General features: G+C 50.4%; 1 protein-coding gene across 1 annotated transcript in view; it reads left to right on the top strand.

Annotated features, from left to right (window-relative positions):
- Positions 1-607: 607 nt before the first annotated feature.
- Positions 608-17641, top strand: part of NCAPH2 (non-SMC condensin II complex subunit H2) — a 228765-nt gene continuing 211731 nt past the window's right edge. Inside the window, exons 1-2 of the mRNA XM_075345425.1 lie at positions 608-736; positions 967-1089. Of these exons, the coding sequence (XP_075201540.1) occupies positions 982-1089 (108 nt within the window). The 5' untranslated portion in view covers positions 608-736; positions 967-981. The remainder of the gene's footprint in view (positions 737-966; positions 1090-17641) is intronic.

Here is a 17641-nt window from a genome sequence, read left to right on the forward strand (position 1 = left end):
CCCCAGGTAGCCGCATTTAGTGAGATGGTTGCTCACGAGTCGTTCTGCATTATAACAATACAGCGGCCACGGATGCAGACTCTTATTACGACAATAGGATTTATGGAGCCTGTTCTGAGACTTTACTGCGATATGGAATATCTAGTCCCACTTTGCAAAGCCTGTGTCACGTGAGCGTGACGTAGAACAATCTCCTGTATCTACACCCACAGCGATTTGGCAGCCACCTTTGTACTCCCAAAACTCCTGGCCTGATTGGCGTAATGCCCGTGTCACGTGAGCATGACGTACACAATCTTCTGTATCTACACCCATAGCGATTTGCAGACACCATTGTACTCCTAATACTCCTGTCCTGATTGGCGTAATGCCCGTGTCACGTGAGCATGACGTACTCAATCTTCTGTATCTACACCCATAGCGATTTGCAGACACCATTGTACTCCTAATACTCCTGTCCTGATTGGTGCAATGCCCGTGTCACGTGTGCATGACGTAAGCGCCAGCTACTGTACCTACACCCAAAGTTATCTAGACGCCATCTTTCTGCTCCAAGTACGGCTAGCCTGATAGGTGGAATTCGAAGCGTTCGGAAGTGCGTGTCTGTACTGGGCTAGGCGCGAAAAACAAAAATGGCGTGCTGAAGCCGAAAGTGGCGTAAAGAGGGACGGTTTACGTGTCGGTAGAGAGCCGCTTCCACTGTCCGTTGTTTTTGTACACAAAGGCGGCCGTGCTGGTGAGTTTGGATCGCAACGGCTAATGATCAGCGGAGCGTATACAGTGGCGTATACTGTGGGGCTGAAATAAGGGGGCACTTCCCAACATGGCATGCTGGCAGTTGTAGTGCCACATGCCAGAGACCCACAGACTGCATATCTGATAGGCACTTGCTTGCTCCATTTCTCTCATGACTGCATCACATGTATAGGAGCAGTAATGTGAATCTCTGTACTGGACTCTTTCTAGGGGCGATTCTAGAAGATGGAGGACGTGGAGTCCAAGTACATCCACCTGCTGCAGCCGATCAGGGACCTGACCAAGAACTGGGAGGTGGATGTGGCCGCTCAGCTGGGCGAGTACTTGGAAGAGGTAAAGCACAGTCATCCTGACCTCCTCTTAGGGTATATGAAGCCCATACATAGGGTCCAGCTGCGACCCTCCCCCCTATAAAATGACTGCCTATGTGTCTGATCCGTGTGTTACATGACCAGGCCACATTACAATGTGATATACAATATATGGAGCACATACTGTATCATCCTCTGCTGGGATCAATAGCGATTACCTGGCCACTGATTGGCTGGTAGGGTGAGTGATCGATGGCATGTCACCAGATGATCGAGGGTTAACACAGTTCTATATTTTATGTCTATACCTTTTTGCAGATCCCTTGAAGGGGTAGACCAATATTTTATATGTCCCTTTCATGTACACTAGCTGCCATAGAGAAGCAGGTCACTGAATACCTTGCTGTGCCAAATCCTGCTGTAATCTGTGCTGGTGACATGTTCTCTGGCTGGGAATCTGCTTCCTGTGATGTCAGGTCAGAGTCTCCCTCACTTCCTGGCTCTGGACACTGCATGGGTGGGCGGGGCTTGCTGCATAGGTGGGCGGAGTTGCAGTCAGTTTTTGTGCATTTGCTGCTGCCCCTTGTATCTGTGTGTACACAGCAGGGTGTATATACATGTACACACAATACTGTATATCCTAAGTTATGTATATACACCCTGAGGTATATACACCTTTTATATGATGAATCTGTTCAGATCTCGCCTCATACATTAATCCATCCATCCATGTCAGTGAAGGGGAGTAGCTGATAATCTTTGATAGGGTTGAGGAGATGACAGTCTTCATTGATAGGGTTGTTCCTTTATGCATTTCTTCTGTTCCCTGTATCACTGACTTGAACAGTGCCGGCTGTGTGTGACTCTGGGGGAGGAGATGACAGGGTTTAGGCGGAGTTAGGGGTCTGTCCTCACTGGTGGCTTGCACAAGGAATGATGGGAAATATATTAAGAAGGGAGCAGAGGATTCTGAAGAGGAAGTGATCGCTATGACAACAGAGCTGGTACTAGGGCACAGGAAGCAAAGCAAATACCCATAAAACAACATGAAACTTGGCAGAAAAGGTTCAGGAGGTTATTTAGGAGCATTATCCTTAAACTTTAGTTGCCTGGGGTCCTTTGGACAGTCTCTTTAACCTCTTTGGGACATACGTCATGAATGTCGGTGCGTTCCCGACCATGACATACTCAAGACATCATGGTGATTGCAGAGATACAGGGGCTGTATCGCCACGATTGCCGCTGATGTTACAGCAGGTACCCAGCTTTCACTGGCCGGAGCGATTCTGCGCTTGCTCCTGGCAATTTAACTCCCTAAATGCTACGATCAGCAGTCATCACAGTAGGGAGAGGATTGCGCTCTTCTCCTATGCAGTCAGGTCCCTGTAATGCGATCACAGAGATTTGATTGCCACCATGGTAACCCGGTATCATAGTCATGACGATGCCTGGGTTACCCGGCTACGGAAAGCTTTGCACACCATGCTAGGTGTGCAAGGCAAAGTATCGGTGCTGTAAATTTATCACTGACAGATCTAATCCACTGCAGTGATCAAGCATTGCAGTGGATTATATGAATGATCTCAGTGACAAAAAGTAATGTCACGTAAATGGACTAAAAAAAAAAAGAAGTAAAAATATTAAAAAAATTAAAATCTGAAAATAAAAAGCAGAAAAAATTCCAATAAGTATGCAAATTTATGTAGAAAAAACCCCCCAAAAATCTACACATTTGACATCGTCGTGCCTGTATCAACCCAATCTATAAAACTGTCACACTAGTTAACCCCTTCAGTGAACACTGTAAAGAAAAAAAAAAGTGTACCAAAAACTGTCTTTTTATCGTACAGCTGACAAAAAAAAGTGTAATAAAACGCGATAAAAAAATCATATATAAAAATAGTACAGCTGAAAATTTAATCTTTTCCCCCCAAAAAGCAAGTCTCAATACAGTTTTGTCAGCGGAAAAATTAAAAAGCTATAGCTCTCGGAATGCAGCAATGCAAAAACAGGTTTTTTCTATAAAATAGTTTTTATGGAGTAAAAGCGGCAAAACAAAAAATACGTATATAAATGTGGTACCACTGTAATCGTACTGACTTGAAGAATAAAACTGTCTTACAACTTTGACGACACGCTGAACGATATAAAAAAACAACAACAAAACAATCTCAGAATCACAGAGATCAGTTATAGCGTTCCGGAGTTATAACCTGTAAAAGTGACACTGGTTAGAATTGGAAAAAATGGCCCGGTCATTAAGGCGAAAACAGGTTTGGTGGTAAAGGGGTTAAAGATGTCGGCTATAGCCCTTCAGGCCTTGGTCATGTGATGGTTTGTTCATGCACATGGGTTCTATATGAGGAAAAATGATGTGGTTATGTCCCAGTCACTTTTATTAAATGGGCTAATGTTATGGAGGTTACATGGTCTTATTAAAATTGTGTGTCTAGCCAGAGGCCTGGCAATCTAGGTGAGCAGGACAGGGAAAAGCCACAAGGGACCTGCCTCCTAGGCTGGACTCACACGAGCGTATGGCATCGGATGTGATATGCTAATGACCCCCGGCTCAGGCTCTGCTGCGAGCGTGAGCCGAGTGTCATGTGACTGTGACCAGATCCTGCAATCAGGTCACAGCTGTGAAGCGGAGGACGGGCACTGCGGAGGAGAGGGAGGGCTTAATCTTCCCATCTCCTCCATTGTCAGCCTGTGCATATATCGCACTGCACTAGGATAACATCCGAGTGCAGTCCGATGTTTCTCTCGCACCCATAGATTTGAATGGGTGTGAGTGATACGGCTCTGGCAGAAAATCACAGCATGTTGCGACTTTTCTCGCATCCAGAATCTGGATGGGAGAAAATCTGACCAACTGCTCTCCCTCATTGACTGACATAGGTCCAAGTGCAATGCGAGATTTTCTCACATTGCACTCGGCCGATTTCAACGCTCGTGTGAGCGTACCCTTAAGGCTATGTATGCATGAGGAGTAGTTGCTGACTTTTTGATGTTGTAGGTTTTCTTCAGCTTTTTTGTACCTATTAACTAAATGTAGATTATTTGTGTTTTTGGTTCCATTTTTTGTTTGTTTTTTTAAATATTCGTTTATGTCACGTTTTTTGTTTTTTCCTGCAGTGCTTTTTGTTTCCTTTTTAGTATGTCGTGTTCCAAAATAAAACTACTTTGTTTTGGAAACTTTCGGCTTCTTACCCTTGATAGAACTTTATCGATAGTCATGTGCGGAATATACGCAAATTTTATCTGTGGATTTTCCTCCACTAATTGAAGTCTATAAAAATCCACAAAAACCACATATCGCCCACAGGAGAAATTGACGTGTTGCAGATCTAAAAAACGTTCCATAGGTTAGCTTATGCTGTGCTTAAAAGTAAGATTTCTATAATTCCCCTTCACTTTGCTGACACTGATAGGCTATGTCAACACACTGCATTTTTTTGGTAACCACAAAAATGCACCTTGTGGCCATGCATTTTTAGTGCGTTTTTGATCATCAATGGGTGAAAAATGCAAAAAGAATTGACGTGCTGCATCTTTGTGGTTGCCACAAAAATGCAGCCAAAAAAAAAAAGCAAAGTGTGCACAGCAAATCTGAAATCTGTTAAGAAAAAGCAAAGCAGTATAAGAGGACTTCATAAGGAGTAATAGGCAACAACTTCAATAGACATATACAAACAAAAGGAGACAGAAGTCTTTACATTTGCCTACATAACCATATATCCCATGGTCCAGAAATCGCCAAAACATACGCACTAAATGCATATACAGTGGTACCTTGCTTAACGAGAACAATCCGTTCTGGGACTGTGCTTGTTAATCAAGGTACTCGTTCAGCAGAGCAAGATTTCCCATTGGAAATCATTGCAATGCTGACGATCCGTTCCACAACTTCTAAAATGTCCCATCCTGGTCCCCTGTTGTGCCATTCCACACACGTACAGACTCACACAAACTCACACAAACACACATGCACACACGCACTATATGCTCACCTTACCTTCCGTTCCATCGCCGGTCTGCTGGGACTTGCTGTTCTCTGGTACGGGGCCGGGCTGTGTAATGCGTTACCATAACGACGAGGCAGGAAGTTCCCGGCCAGAGCGTTGACGTCAAAGGCAGAGCCGCTTGCCTCTGATTGGCCAGCGCTCTGCCTTTCATTAGCGATGACAGGAAGTTCCTCCCTCGTCGCTATGGATGCAGATACACAGCGTGGACTGGAGCGGAGCGGCGCACTATAGCACCCAGGAGGCCGGCGATGAAACGAAAGGTAAACATATTATGTTATATTATATGCTCACCTTACCTTCCGTTCCATCACATGCCTTCTGGGTCTTGTAGTTCGCCGCGAGGACGTCGCGATGTACCCGGGAAGAACCATGAGACCGGCGGTGGAACGGAAGGTAAGGTGAGCATAATACTGTATGTGTGTGCGTGCGTGTGTGTTTATGCGTACATGTGTGTGTTTGTGTGGACTGCAAGTGCGGGTCAGAACAAGGTGGATGGATGGAACCGGAAGTGTGTGCGGTGAGAATTTCGCTCGTACAGCAAAGCTTTCTCGTAAAGCGGGTTACAAATTTACAGAAAGCTTTGCTTGTTAAGCGAAATTCTCGTTAAGAGGGTTACTCGTCATGCGAGGTACCACTGTACAAAAATATATTTTAAGAAGTCCCCTGAGGAAGTCATCACACGAAACACGTGTTGGGACTTGTCCCCAATTGTGTCCGCATGTGACCTCATCTACCTTGGTAAGCTCCCTGCTGGGTTTTTGTGCTGTGGTGATATCTATGCATTTATTGTTCTACTAGGTGATCCTCTGACCTTTGTCTAGTATATCGCCTTTTGTGGATTTAAGCTGTCTACTTAACTTGTAATCACCTAGCACCTACCATAACAGGGAGCCGGTATATACCCTTATTTGCAATTGTGTGCATGAGGCCCCACATGGGGAATCTATTCACCCTCCTTTGTGTGTTTAACACCTGCTTTTACATGTTACTATTGTCTATATCCCATGATTTTATGTGTCCGACCCAATAAAATATATTTTTGTATATTCATTTAGTGCGTATGTTTTGGTGATTTCTGGACCATGGGATATATGGTTATGTAGGCAAATTTAAAGACTTCTGTCTCCTTTTGTTTGTATAAATTTGAAATCTCATAGACTTTGCTTGGGAAGGAAAAGCGTGCAGGTGACTAAAAGGCAACCAAAAACTGCAGTGTGCGCATGGGGTCTCACTCTTTGTAAAAATGCACCCAATACTCATCGTGGGAACTTGGCTAAAAGCATGATCTCTCTGAAGCACTGCAGCATTTCAGAAAGCAATATATCAAATTTTCTTTGTCGCTCCATTGGGAGACCCAGACAATTGGGTGTATAGCTTCTGCCTCCGGAGGCCACACAAAGTATTACACTTTAAAAAGTGTAACCCCTCCCCTCTGCCTATACACCCTCCCGTGGATCACGGGCTCCTCAGTTTTATGCTTTGTGTGGAAGGAGGCACACATCCACTCATGCATTCTCAACTTAGTTATGTCGGTTGGAAGAAAAGAAGGCCCCCACGGGGCCCCCGGCATGTTCCCTTCTCACCCCACTACGTCGGCGGTGTTGTTAAGGTTGAAGTACCCATTGCGGGTACAGAGGCTGGAGCCACATGCCGTCTCCTTCACCATCCCTTAAGCGGCTCTAGGAGAAGTGGGATCCTAAGCGGTCATCCATTTACTGGGACCGTGCTCCATCCGCAGCCCCTGTGGGAACCTGCCGGACCGGAGCCTCTTCAACCTCAGGGACCGGGCCCTGCAACTCAAAGGTACTCTGTGTCCCCATAGGGGACTGTGCAGGGAGCGCACCTTCTTCCCGGAAGCCGCGGCGGCTGCTGAATTCAGGAGGCCGGTGGACTTCCGCGCCGACTGTGCCTGCTTGTCAGGTGCGGTCTCAAATTTAGTCCCTGGGTTCATCGCGGCCCAGTCGCAAAAATCCCGCCCCCGGGCCTGCCTGTCAGGGGTAAGGGCGGGATTACCGACCTAACGTCAGATGTGAGGGCTGGAGCATCCTGCATGTTTCCTCCCCCCTCACTGATCACTGTGGGGACCCCAGATTCCCGCACTTTGCCGGCGCTGCCCACGGCTCCACTCCTCCCCTGAGAGCTCCGGCAGCCATTTTTTGGCATTCTGCCGGTGGAGGATTCTCAGTGAACAGCTCTGCAGCTCCGGGGGATCCAAGGCAGGGAATCTGGAGGACACACTCCGCTCGTTAGCGGTCGATAAGCCACACCGGTCACCCGGTGCTGGTCCACCTAGGGTGTCGGATTAGATATGTATATATCTATATCTATCTGTTCGGTGGGCTGTATACCCTTTTCCCATATACCCTCAGTGATCACTCTCCTAGGAGACAACAGCATGTCGTCCACAAGGAGCAAAGCTGCTAAGGCACAGGGTTTTTTTGCGACCTGTACCTCTTGTGGGGCTATGTTACCTGCGGGTTCCACCTACCCTCACTGTGAGCAATGCTCGACCCCTGTTTCGCTTGCTCAGCCGGAGCCTCGGACACTGGTGGGCCCCTCGGCTCATGTAGACCCCCCTGCTCCCCCTGACCAGGCTGCAGGGACAGAGTTCGCCTCTTTTGCTGAGAAACTCTCTGAGTCACTTTCTCAATCCATTGCACAGTCTATGGACAAATGGTCTTCTAAGCTGCTAGAGGCTTTGCAGTCCAGACCGGACCTTTCACAGGCCCTGGCCCCTGTTGGCTCGTCGCCTCCAGGCCCCTCTCGGTCCGTGCCACAGCGCGCTCATAGGTTGGCCCCTCGGTCTCAGGCGGAAGACTCCTGCCCGGACCGTAGTCCTAGACCGGCTAAGCGGCCTCGCTGGGACTCTTCCCCGACTTCCTCTCGCTGCTCGGGATCCCAGCTTGAGGACTCTCTGGAGGACGAGGCGGACGTCGCAGCTCAGGGCTCTGACCCTGACGTCGCCCTTAACCTTGATACACCTGAGGGGGACGCCTTAGTAAATGGTCTTATCTCGTCCATCAACCAGGTGTTAGATCTCTCTCCCCCGCCTCCTCCTGTAGAGGAGTCGGCGTCTCAGCAGGAGAAACACCAGTTTCGGTTCCCCAAACGTACACGCAATACGTTTTTTGATCACTCTAACTTCAGGGACGCTGTCCAGAAGCCCAGAGCGGTCCTGGACAAGCGCTTTACTAAGCGCCTCACTGACACGCGTTACCCCTTCCATTCTGAAGTCGTTAAGGGCTGGGCTCACTCACCCAAGGTGGATCCGCCAGTCTCTAAATTGGCTGCTAGGTCCGTTGTGTCTGTTGCCGATGCCTCATCCCTGAAGGATGCCACTGACAGACAGAGCTCTTGGTGAAGTCTATTTATGAGGCCACGGGCGCATCTTTTGCCCCGGCCTTTGCGGCCGTGTGGGCTCTCCAAGCAATCTTGGCATGTCTGTCTGAGATTAATCCTTTCACGCGGAATTCTGCTCCGCATGTTTCTTCCTTGACCTCTCAGGCATCAGCATTTTCGTCCTACGCCATGAACGCCGTCCTGGACTCCGCTAGCCGTACGGCCGTGGCATCCGCTAACTCCGTGGCTGTCCGCAGGGCCATGTGGCTGCGCGAATGGAAAGCAGACTCTGCTTCCAAAAGGTTCTTAACCGGTTTGCCTTTTTCTGGCGAACGTTTATTTGGCGAACGGCTGGATGAGATTATTAAGGAATCCTCGGGAAAGGACTCCTCCTTACCACAGTCCAAACCTAAGAGACCTCAGCAGAGAAAGATCCAATCGAGATTTCGGTCCTTTCGTCCCTCCGCCAAGTCCCAATCCTCTTCGTCCAACAGGCCGGAGAAAGGCCAGAGGAACTCCTATGCGTGGCGGTCCAAGTCTTGCCCACAAAAGGCCGCAGGAGGCACTGCCTCCAAGACGGCTTCCTCATGACTCTCGGCCTCCCCTGACCGCATCCTCGGTCGGTGGCAGGCTCTCCCGTTTTGGCGACGCCTGGTGGCCACATGTTCAAGACCGATGGGTGAGAGACATTCTGTCTCATGGTTACAGGATAGAGTTCAGCTCTCGTCCTGCGGCTCGCTTCTTCAGAACCTCTCCGCCCCCCGCTCAGGCCGACGCACTTTTTCAGGCAGTAGCCGCTCTAAAGATGGAAGGAGTTGTGATCCCCGTTCCCCTTCAGGAACGTGGTCGCGGATTTTACTCCAACTTGTTCGTGGTGCCAAAAAAGGACGGGTCATTCTGTCCCGTTCTGGACCTCAAGCTACTCAACAGACATGTGAGAACCAGACGGTTCCGGATGGAATCTCTCCGCTCGGTCATCGCCTCAATGTCACAAGGAGACTTCCTAGCATCGATCGACATCAAGGATGCTTATCTCAATGTACCGATCGCACCCGAGCATCAACGTTTCCTGCGTTTCGCCATCGGGGACGAACACCTCCAGTTCGTGGCATTGCCTTTCGGCTTGGCGACAGCACCACGGGTTTTCACCAAAGTCATGGCATCCGTTGTGGCGGTCCTGCATTCTCAGGGCAACTCGGTGATTCCCTACTTGGACGATCTCCTAGTCAGGGCCCCGTCTCGGGTGGCGTGTCAACAAAGTCTATCTGTCGCTCTGGCGACTCTCCAGCGGTTCGGGTGGATCATCAACTTCCCGAAATCCAAGTTGACACCGACCCAATCACTGACGTACCTTGGGATGGAGTTTCATACCCAGCAAGCGTTAGTCAAGCTTCCGAGCGACAAACAGCTTTCTCTGCAGGCAGGGGTGCAATCCCTTCTTCGGAGTCAGTCACACCCCTTAAGGCGCCTCATGCACTTCCTGGGGAAGATGGTGGCAGCTATAGAGGCAGTCTCGTTCGCGCAATTCCATCTTCGGCCACTCCAATGGGACATTCTCCCCAAATGGGACAGGAGTTCGGCTTCCCTCGACAGGAACGTCTCCCTTTCCCTTGCAACCAAGACGTCACTTCAGTGGTGGCTCCTTCCCAACTCTCTGTCGCAGGGAAAATCCTTCCTACCCCCAACCTGGGCTGTGGTCACCACGGACGCAAGCCTGTCAGGGTGGGGAGCGGTTTTTCTCCACCACAGGGCTCAGGGAACCTGGACTCCGATAGAGTCATCCCTTCAGATCAATATTCTGGAGATAAGGGCAGTGTATCTAGCCCTATTGGCTTTTCATCGGTGGCTGGAGGGCAGGCAGATCCGTATCCAGTCGGACAACGCCACTGCCGTCGCATACATCAACTACCAAGGCGGCTCTCGCAGTCGTCAAGCCTTCCAGGAAGTCCGACGGATTCTGCAGTGGGTGGAAGCCACAGCTTCCACCATCTCCGCAGTTCACATCCCGGGCGTAGAAAACTGGGAAGCAGATTTTCTCAGTCGTCAGGGCATGGACGCGGGGGAATGGTCTCTGCACCCAGACGTGTTTCGAGAGATCTGTCGCCGCTGGGGAACGCCGGACGTCGATCTCATGGCGTCACAGCACAACAACAAAGTCCCGGCATTCATGGCACGGTGTCAGGATCACAGAGCTCTGGCGGCGGACGCGTTAGTTCAGGATTGGTCGCAGTTTCGACTGCCTTATGTGTTTCCTCCTCTGGCGATGCTGCCCAGAGTGTTACGCAAGATCAGGTCCGACTGCCGTCGCGCCATTCTCGTCGCTCCAGACTGGCCGAGGCGGTCGTGGTACCCGGATCTGTGGCATCTCACGGTGGGTCAACCGTGGGCGCTTCCAGACCGCCCAGACTTGCTGTCACAAGGCCCGTTTTTCCATCTGAATTCTGTGGCCCTCAACCTGACTGTGTGGCCATTGAGTCCTGGCTCCTAGCGTCTTCAGGGTTATCTCAGGATGTCATTGCCACCATGAGACAGGCCAGGAAGCCTAGGTCCGCCAAGATCTATCATAGGTCTTGGCAAATCTTCCTATCCTGGTGCGCTAATAACGGTTTTACTCCATGGCCGTTTGCCTTACCCACTTTTCTTTCATTCCTTCAATCCGGAATGGACAAGGGTTTGTCACTTGGCTCTCTCAAGGGCCAAGTATCGGCGCTCTCCGTGTTTTTTCAAAAGCGCCTAGCCAGGCTTCCGCAGGTCCGCACGTTCCTGCAGGGAGTTTGCCACATAGTCCCACCTTACAAGCGTCCGCTGGAACCCTGGGATCTTAACAGGGTGCTAACGGCTCTTCAGAAACCACCTTTCGAGCCGCTGCGGGATGTCTCTCTATCACGTCTTTCGCAGAAGGTGGCCTTCCTAGTGGCAGTCACATCACTTCGGAGAGTGTCTGAGCTAGCAGCGCTGTCATGCAAAGCCCCCCTTCCTGGTGTTTCACCAGGATAAGGTGGTTCTGCGTCCGGTCCCGGAATTTCTCCCTAAGGTGGTATCCCCTTTTCATCTCAATCAGGATATCTCCTTGCCTTCATTTTGCCCTAATCCAATTCACCAGTGTGAAAAGGATTTGCACTCTTTGGATCTTGTGAGAGCGCTCCGGCTCTACGTGTCTCGCACGGCGCCCCTGCGTCGTTCAGATGCTCTCTTTGTCCTTGTCGCTGGCCAGCGTAAGGCTATGTGCGCACGTTGCGTACTAGCCCTGCAGATATTTCTGCAGCGATCTGAAGAGCACATGTGCGCTTTAGATCGCTGCAGAAATGTCCGTAGTGAGCGCCGATTCCATGCGCTCTGCCTGCAGCTCCTGCCATAGACAGAGCAGGAGCTGCCGGCAAAGCGCAGGAAAGAAGTGACATGTCACTTCTTTTTGCGCAGCGCTTCGGCAGTAGCCGAAGCGCTGCGCTCTGAGACGCCACGTGCGCACGGCCCCTGCACAATCTCCATAGACTGTGCAAGGGACGCAGGACGCATGCAGTTACGCTGCGCTGCAAAGCGCAGCGTAACTGCATGAATTTACGCAACGTGCGCACATAGCCTAAGGGCTCGCAGGCTTCCAAGTCAACCTTGGCTCGGTGGATCAAGGAACCGATTCTCGAAGCCTACCGTTCTTCTGTCCTTCCGCTTCCTTCAGGGCTGAAAGCCCATTCTACCAGAGCCGTGGGTGCGTCCTGGGCATTGCGGCACCGGGCTACGGCTCAGCAGGTGTGTCAGGCAGCTACGTGGTCTAGTCTGCACACTTTCACGAAACACTATCCAGTGCATACCTATGCTTCGGCAGACGCCAGTCTAGGTAGGCGAGTCCTTCAGGCGGCGGTTGCCCACCTGTAAGAGGGGGCCGTTTTTTCGGCTCTTTTTATTGAGGTATTCTTTTACCCACCCAGGGACTGCTCTTGGACGTCCCAATTGTCTGGGTCTCCCAATGGAGCGACAAAGAAGAAGGGAATTTTGTTTACTTACCGTAAATTCCTTTTCTTCTAGCTCCTATTGGGAGACCCAGCACCCGCCCCTGTACCCTTCGGGCTGTTTGTTCTTTTGTGTACACATGTTCTTCATGTTGAATTGTTCTTTTGGTTCATGGTTTGCAGTTCTCCGAACATCCTTCGGATTGCATTTACCCTAGACCAATTTATAAGTTTTCTCCTTCCTGCTTTTGCACCAAAACTGAGGAGCCCGTGATCCACGGGAGGGTGTATAGGCAGAGGGGAGGGGTTACACTTTTTAAAGTGTAATACTTTGTGTGGCCTCCGGAGGCAGAAGCTATACACCCAATTGTCTGGGTCTCCCAATAGGAGCTAGAAGAAAAGGAATTTACGGTAAGTAAACAAAATTCCCTTCTTTCTGACTATGAGGCCTAGGACACACGGCGAGAAAAATGGTGCGAGTGGAATGCGATAAAAAATCGCATAACACTCGGGCCGATATTACTCTATGCACCAGCTCCCATGATCAATTATTTTTTCAGCCCTAATCGGACCGAGAAAACAATCTCAGCATTCTGTGGATGGCATGTGATCTTGTTCCACTCGCACCCATTCAAGTCTATGGGGCGAGAGAAACATCGCACTGCACTCGCATTACAGCGGTGTAACGCGAGAGTAGTGCGCTTTTCGCATCCGCTGATAAAAGAGGAGATGGGGAGATAAATCCCTCCCTCTCCTCCGTAGCGCTGCCCCCCCCCCCCCTTCAGATGTGGTCCTAATATATTTCTACCAGTTTAGAATAAATCATTATTCCCCTCTTCTACTCTAGGTTACCAAGTAATGAATACAACAGTAGTTCACCAATACTACCCCTCCACATCTTTATATATCACCAGAGTATTTTTAATAACTATTTTTCCTATTTTCTGTTATCCAATCCTGGTACACAGCAATTATGCAGCCGGTCTCTGCATGCTGACGATGAATCGGCTGACAGCTCTCTGTATGGTGGATCTACACAAAAAAAATCCTATTACCACTAGCCGGAAATCCATGGCAAATTGGATAATTTATTTCACATTACTTTCCTAGTGTTACATTATAATAACCAAAAAATGAGTAATTTTATGCTGAACCAGAGCTCGCTGCAGTCAGAATAAGTCCTGTGTATTGTATGCCCACTTCCGTCACTACAGACGGACAGAGCAATCCTCAAAGCTTCAGAAGCTGAGATGGTATATGTTGTACTAAAGCACCACTCCACTCAGTCCCTCTGTCCCCTGCCTGTAGTCTTATACTCACCATCTAGCATGTTCATTGTTATTCACACAGTTCCCATCGGTCTTCCGCAGTTCCATTGTTTCATGGACCGTGCTGGAAGTCACTCTTCAATGCAAGTCTATGAGAGCCTCCTTCTGTCTCTCATAGATTTGAATTGAGAGCTTGTGACCTAATTTCTAACTTCTGGGCTTCACAGGACGGGAGGTATTATGCATAAAGATGAAGACGGCAGAGGGTAAGTACAAGAGCAGGGAACTTAGATATAACCTCTTCATGACTCTGGACAAACTGGTACGTCCTGGCGATCATGCGGGTACAAGAGCTGTGCCCATTTGATCGCAGCCTGGATCTTGTCTTATATGACAACTGAGCCCCGGTTGTTACAGCCAGTGACAATCCCTGCTCCATGCCTGGCTGTTTAACTCCCTAAATGCTGCAATCTATATCGATTGCAGCATTTGGGTAGAGGAAGTGCGCTCCCTCTCCCAACTGATCAGTTCCCCCGTGACGTCATCGTGAGGGACTGATTGTTGCTATGGTGACCCAAGGTCGTAATGATGACCTCCAGGTCACCCAGCTACGGAAGCTTCTGAGATCTTGCCAGGAGAATGATGGAGGCTTGTGTCAGTGCAGCGATGACAGATATCCTGTATCAGTGATCAGGGCAGTAAAAAGTAATGTCCCATATAGGGACTAAGTAAAAAGAAAAAAGTAAAAAAAAAATGACTAAAAATGTATTTTTTTTTTAAAAAAATCAGATAATTAAGGAAGACATACCAATAAATGTTTCTTCATCGTTCCTTATGGGAGACCCAGACCATGGGTGTATAGCTACTGCCTCCGGAGGACACACAAAGTACTACACTTCAAACGTGTAGCTCCTCCCTCCGGGCTATATACACCCCCTGGATGACAATCTAACCAGTTCAATGCTTTGAGGGGAGGACACTCCTTCACACACACACACATGCATTCTCTGATTTTTCATTTTTAAGAATTTTGATTTCAAAGATATGGAAGAAAAGCGGGTCCAGTCTGGACTCCCGGCATGTCCCTTCTCACCCCACTGTGTCGGCGGTGCTGTTAAGGTTGACTTTACAAGGCTGGAGCCTTCACATGCCGTGCTCCTTCGCCATCCCATGGGCTCTTGCTTGAAGTGGGAGCCATCACGGTTCTTTCTGCCTTGCAGAAGACCGGTCTCCATCCGCAGCCCTGTCTGGTTCCTGTCGGACGGAGCGTTTAACAGCCCCTCTCCCAGGGACTTGGCCCTGCGCCTCAAAGCTAAGTATTGAGACGCTTTTCAGGGGTCCCGGGTACATTTATTGTGGGGAGAGTGTGTTTTGTTACTTTGTTGTGATTTCCGGCCGGTTCTCTGGGTTTTTCCTGAGAACCGCGCCGACGGTGCCTGCTCGTCGGCCGCATGTAAAAATCTAGGCCCCGGCTTCAGTTGCGGCCTAGTTTCGTTTTCAGCTTCCCCTGCATGATTCACGCAGGGGAAAAGTGTGGCGCCGCCCACCGGCCGTTCAGCAGAGGGGAGGACACTCCTCTCTGAGGAGATGTTTCCCTCCCCTGTATCTCTCCTTGGCCCTCCGTTTTCCCGCTCCTGGGCTAATCCCCGCCCCCCCTCCTCACTCCAGCGCCATATTATCAGCGTCTTCACACTGATCGGCGCTGGCTGCTGCAGCTCTGCATCCTGGAAGGCAGACGCTTCACTGGGGGTCCGAGCTGTGGAATCCGGAGGGCACACACAGGGGTCATTCGGTCTGGTAAGCCACAACCTCTGGTTGTGGGCTTTTATTATACACTCTCAGGGGTCATTCTACAGGAGTGTATTATTATTATTACTGCAGAGCCTCCACCTCAGCAGCATGTCTGTCACTAGGAGCAAGAAGACTGCTAAGCTGTACGCTATATGCACTGCATGTCAGCTCATTCTGCCAGAACCGAGCACATACCCTCATTGTGAGGCCTGCTCTAACATGGTGGTGCCTCAGCCTGGAGCCTTCTCAGGGGTCCCTCAGGCTGCTCCGGCACCGGTGGCTGGCTGAACCCCCGGCTTGGGTAGCATCGTTTTCTAAGGCTATCTCACAGTCCTTTGCCGACTCCATGGGACAGCTGTCCCGGACTCTGCTGACCATGCATCAGCCCCCTTCTCAGGGTGTCTCTGCTGCTCCGAGCTCTGCAGAGCTCTCAGAGCAGGTGTTAGGACCCCGTCCTCCTAAACGGAGACGCAGGGACCCTTCTCCTTCCTCGTCCCACGGCTCTGATTCACAAGCTGAGGTGCAAGGCGAGGAGGATACCTTTACTGTGGGCTCAGACGCTACCTCTATGTACCCCATTGATTTATCTGAGGGTGATGCGGATGTTAGTGACTTGATTGCATCCATTAACTCCGTACTGAACCTCAATCCGCCAGTGTCAGAGGAGCAAGCCTCTCTGGTAGAAATACACCAGTTTACCTCTCCTAAGAGAGCTAGGAGTACGTTTTTTAACCACTCCAGTTTCCAGACCACTGTTTCCAAGCCCAGGGCCTGTCCTGACAAACGCTTTCCAAAGCGTAGTTCTGATGACCGTTTTCCCTTTCCACCAGAGGTGGTTAAGGAGTGGGCTCAGTCCCCAAAGGTGGACCCTCCGGTGTCTAGAATCTCAGCCCGGACAGTCATATCTGTGGCCGATGGCACCTCTCTTAAAGATCCCACTGACCGCCAGGTTGACCTTCTGGCCAAATCTGTATATGAGGCGGCAGGAGCCTCGTTCTCCCCGTCTTTTGCAGCAGTGTGGGCTCTTAAGGCAGTCTCTGCCTCTCTGGCGGAAATACATTCTCTCGCTAGGGACTCTATGCCCGAGATGGTTGCCTTGACCTCCCAGGCTTCGGCTTTTTCATCCTACGCCATGTCTGCCATTCTGGAGGCCTCTCACCGCACGGCGGTGGCTTCCGCTAATTCTCTCGCGATCCGCAGGATCTTGTGGCTGCGAGAGTGGAAAGCAGACGCTTCTTCTAAGAAGTTCCTTGCTGGGCTCCCCTTTGCTGGGTCCCGGCTGTTCGGTGAACAACTGGATGAAATTATTAAGGAAGCTACTGGCGGGAAGAGTACTTCCCTGCCACAAACTAAAACCAGAAGACCTGTCCAGGGCAGGAACCAGTCGAGGTTTCGTTCCTTTCGTTCCTCTAACTGGTCATCCTCTAAGCCCTCAGCTTCGTCCACTACCTCAGCCAAGGATCGTAAACCCAACTGGCACGCGAAACCGCGTCCTCAGAAGAACGGAGGAGCCACTGCCACTAAGGCAGCCTCCTCTTGACTATCTGGCGGCGCCAGCAACGTCCTTGGTCGGTGGCAGGCTCTCCCGCTTTGGCGACGTGTGGTTTCAACACGTCTCCGATCAGTGGGTGCGGGATATCATCTCCCACGGCTACAGGATAGAATTTTCTTCCAGCCCGCCAAACAGATTTTTTCTGTCCACTCCCCCCTGCTCCAAGGCCGCCGCCTTCTCTCAGGCCGTGGCATCCTTGCAGGCCAACGGAGTAATTGTTCCGGTTCCCGCCCGGGAACGGTTCAGAGGTTTCTACTCAAACCTCTTCCTAGTCCCCAAGAAAGACGGTTCCTTCCGGCCCATCCTGGACCTCAAGCTTCTCAACAAGCATGTTCAGGTGCGGCGCTTTCGCATGGAATCTCTGAGATCGGTCATTGCTTCAATGACCCAAGGAGATTTTCTAGCATCCATCGACATCAGAGATGCTTATCTGCATGTGCCTATTGCGGTTTCACACCAGCGTTGGCTACGCTTTGCAATCAGAGAGGAACATTTCCAATTCGTGGCTCTCCCCTTCGGGTTAGCCACAGCCCCTCGGGTATTCACCAAGGTCATGGCAGCAGTGGTTGCGGTCCTGCATCTCCAGGGGTTGGCAGTAATCCCCTACCTGGACGACCTTCTAGTGAAGGCCTCATCCAGTGCAGACTGCCAG

This window comes from Anomaloglossus baeobatrachus, chromosome 4, assembly GCF_048569485.1.
Source record: "Anomaloglossus baeobatrachus isolate aAnoBae1 chromosome 4, aAnoBae1.hap1, whole genome shotgun sequence".
Lineage (NCBI taxonomy): Eukaryota > Metazoa > Chordata > Amphibia > Anura > Aromobatidae > Anomaloglossus > Anomaloglossus baeobatrachus.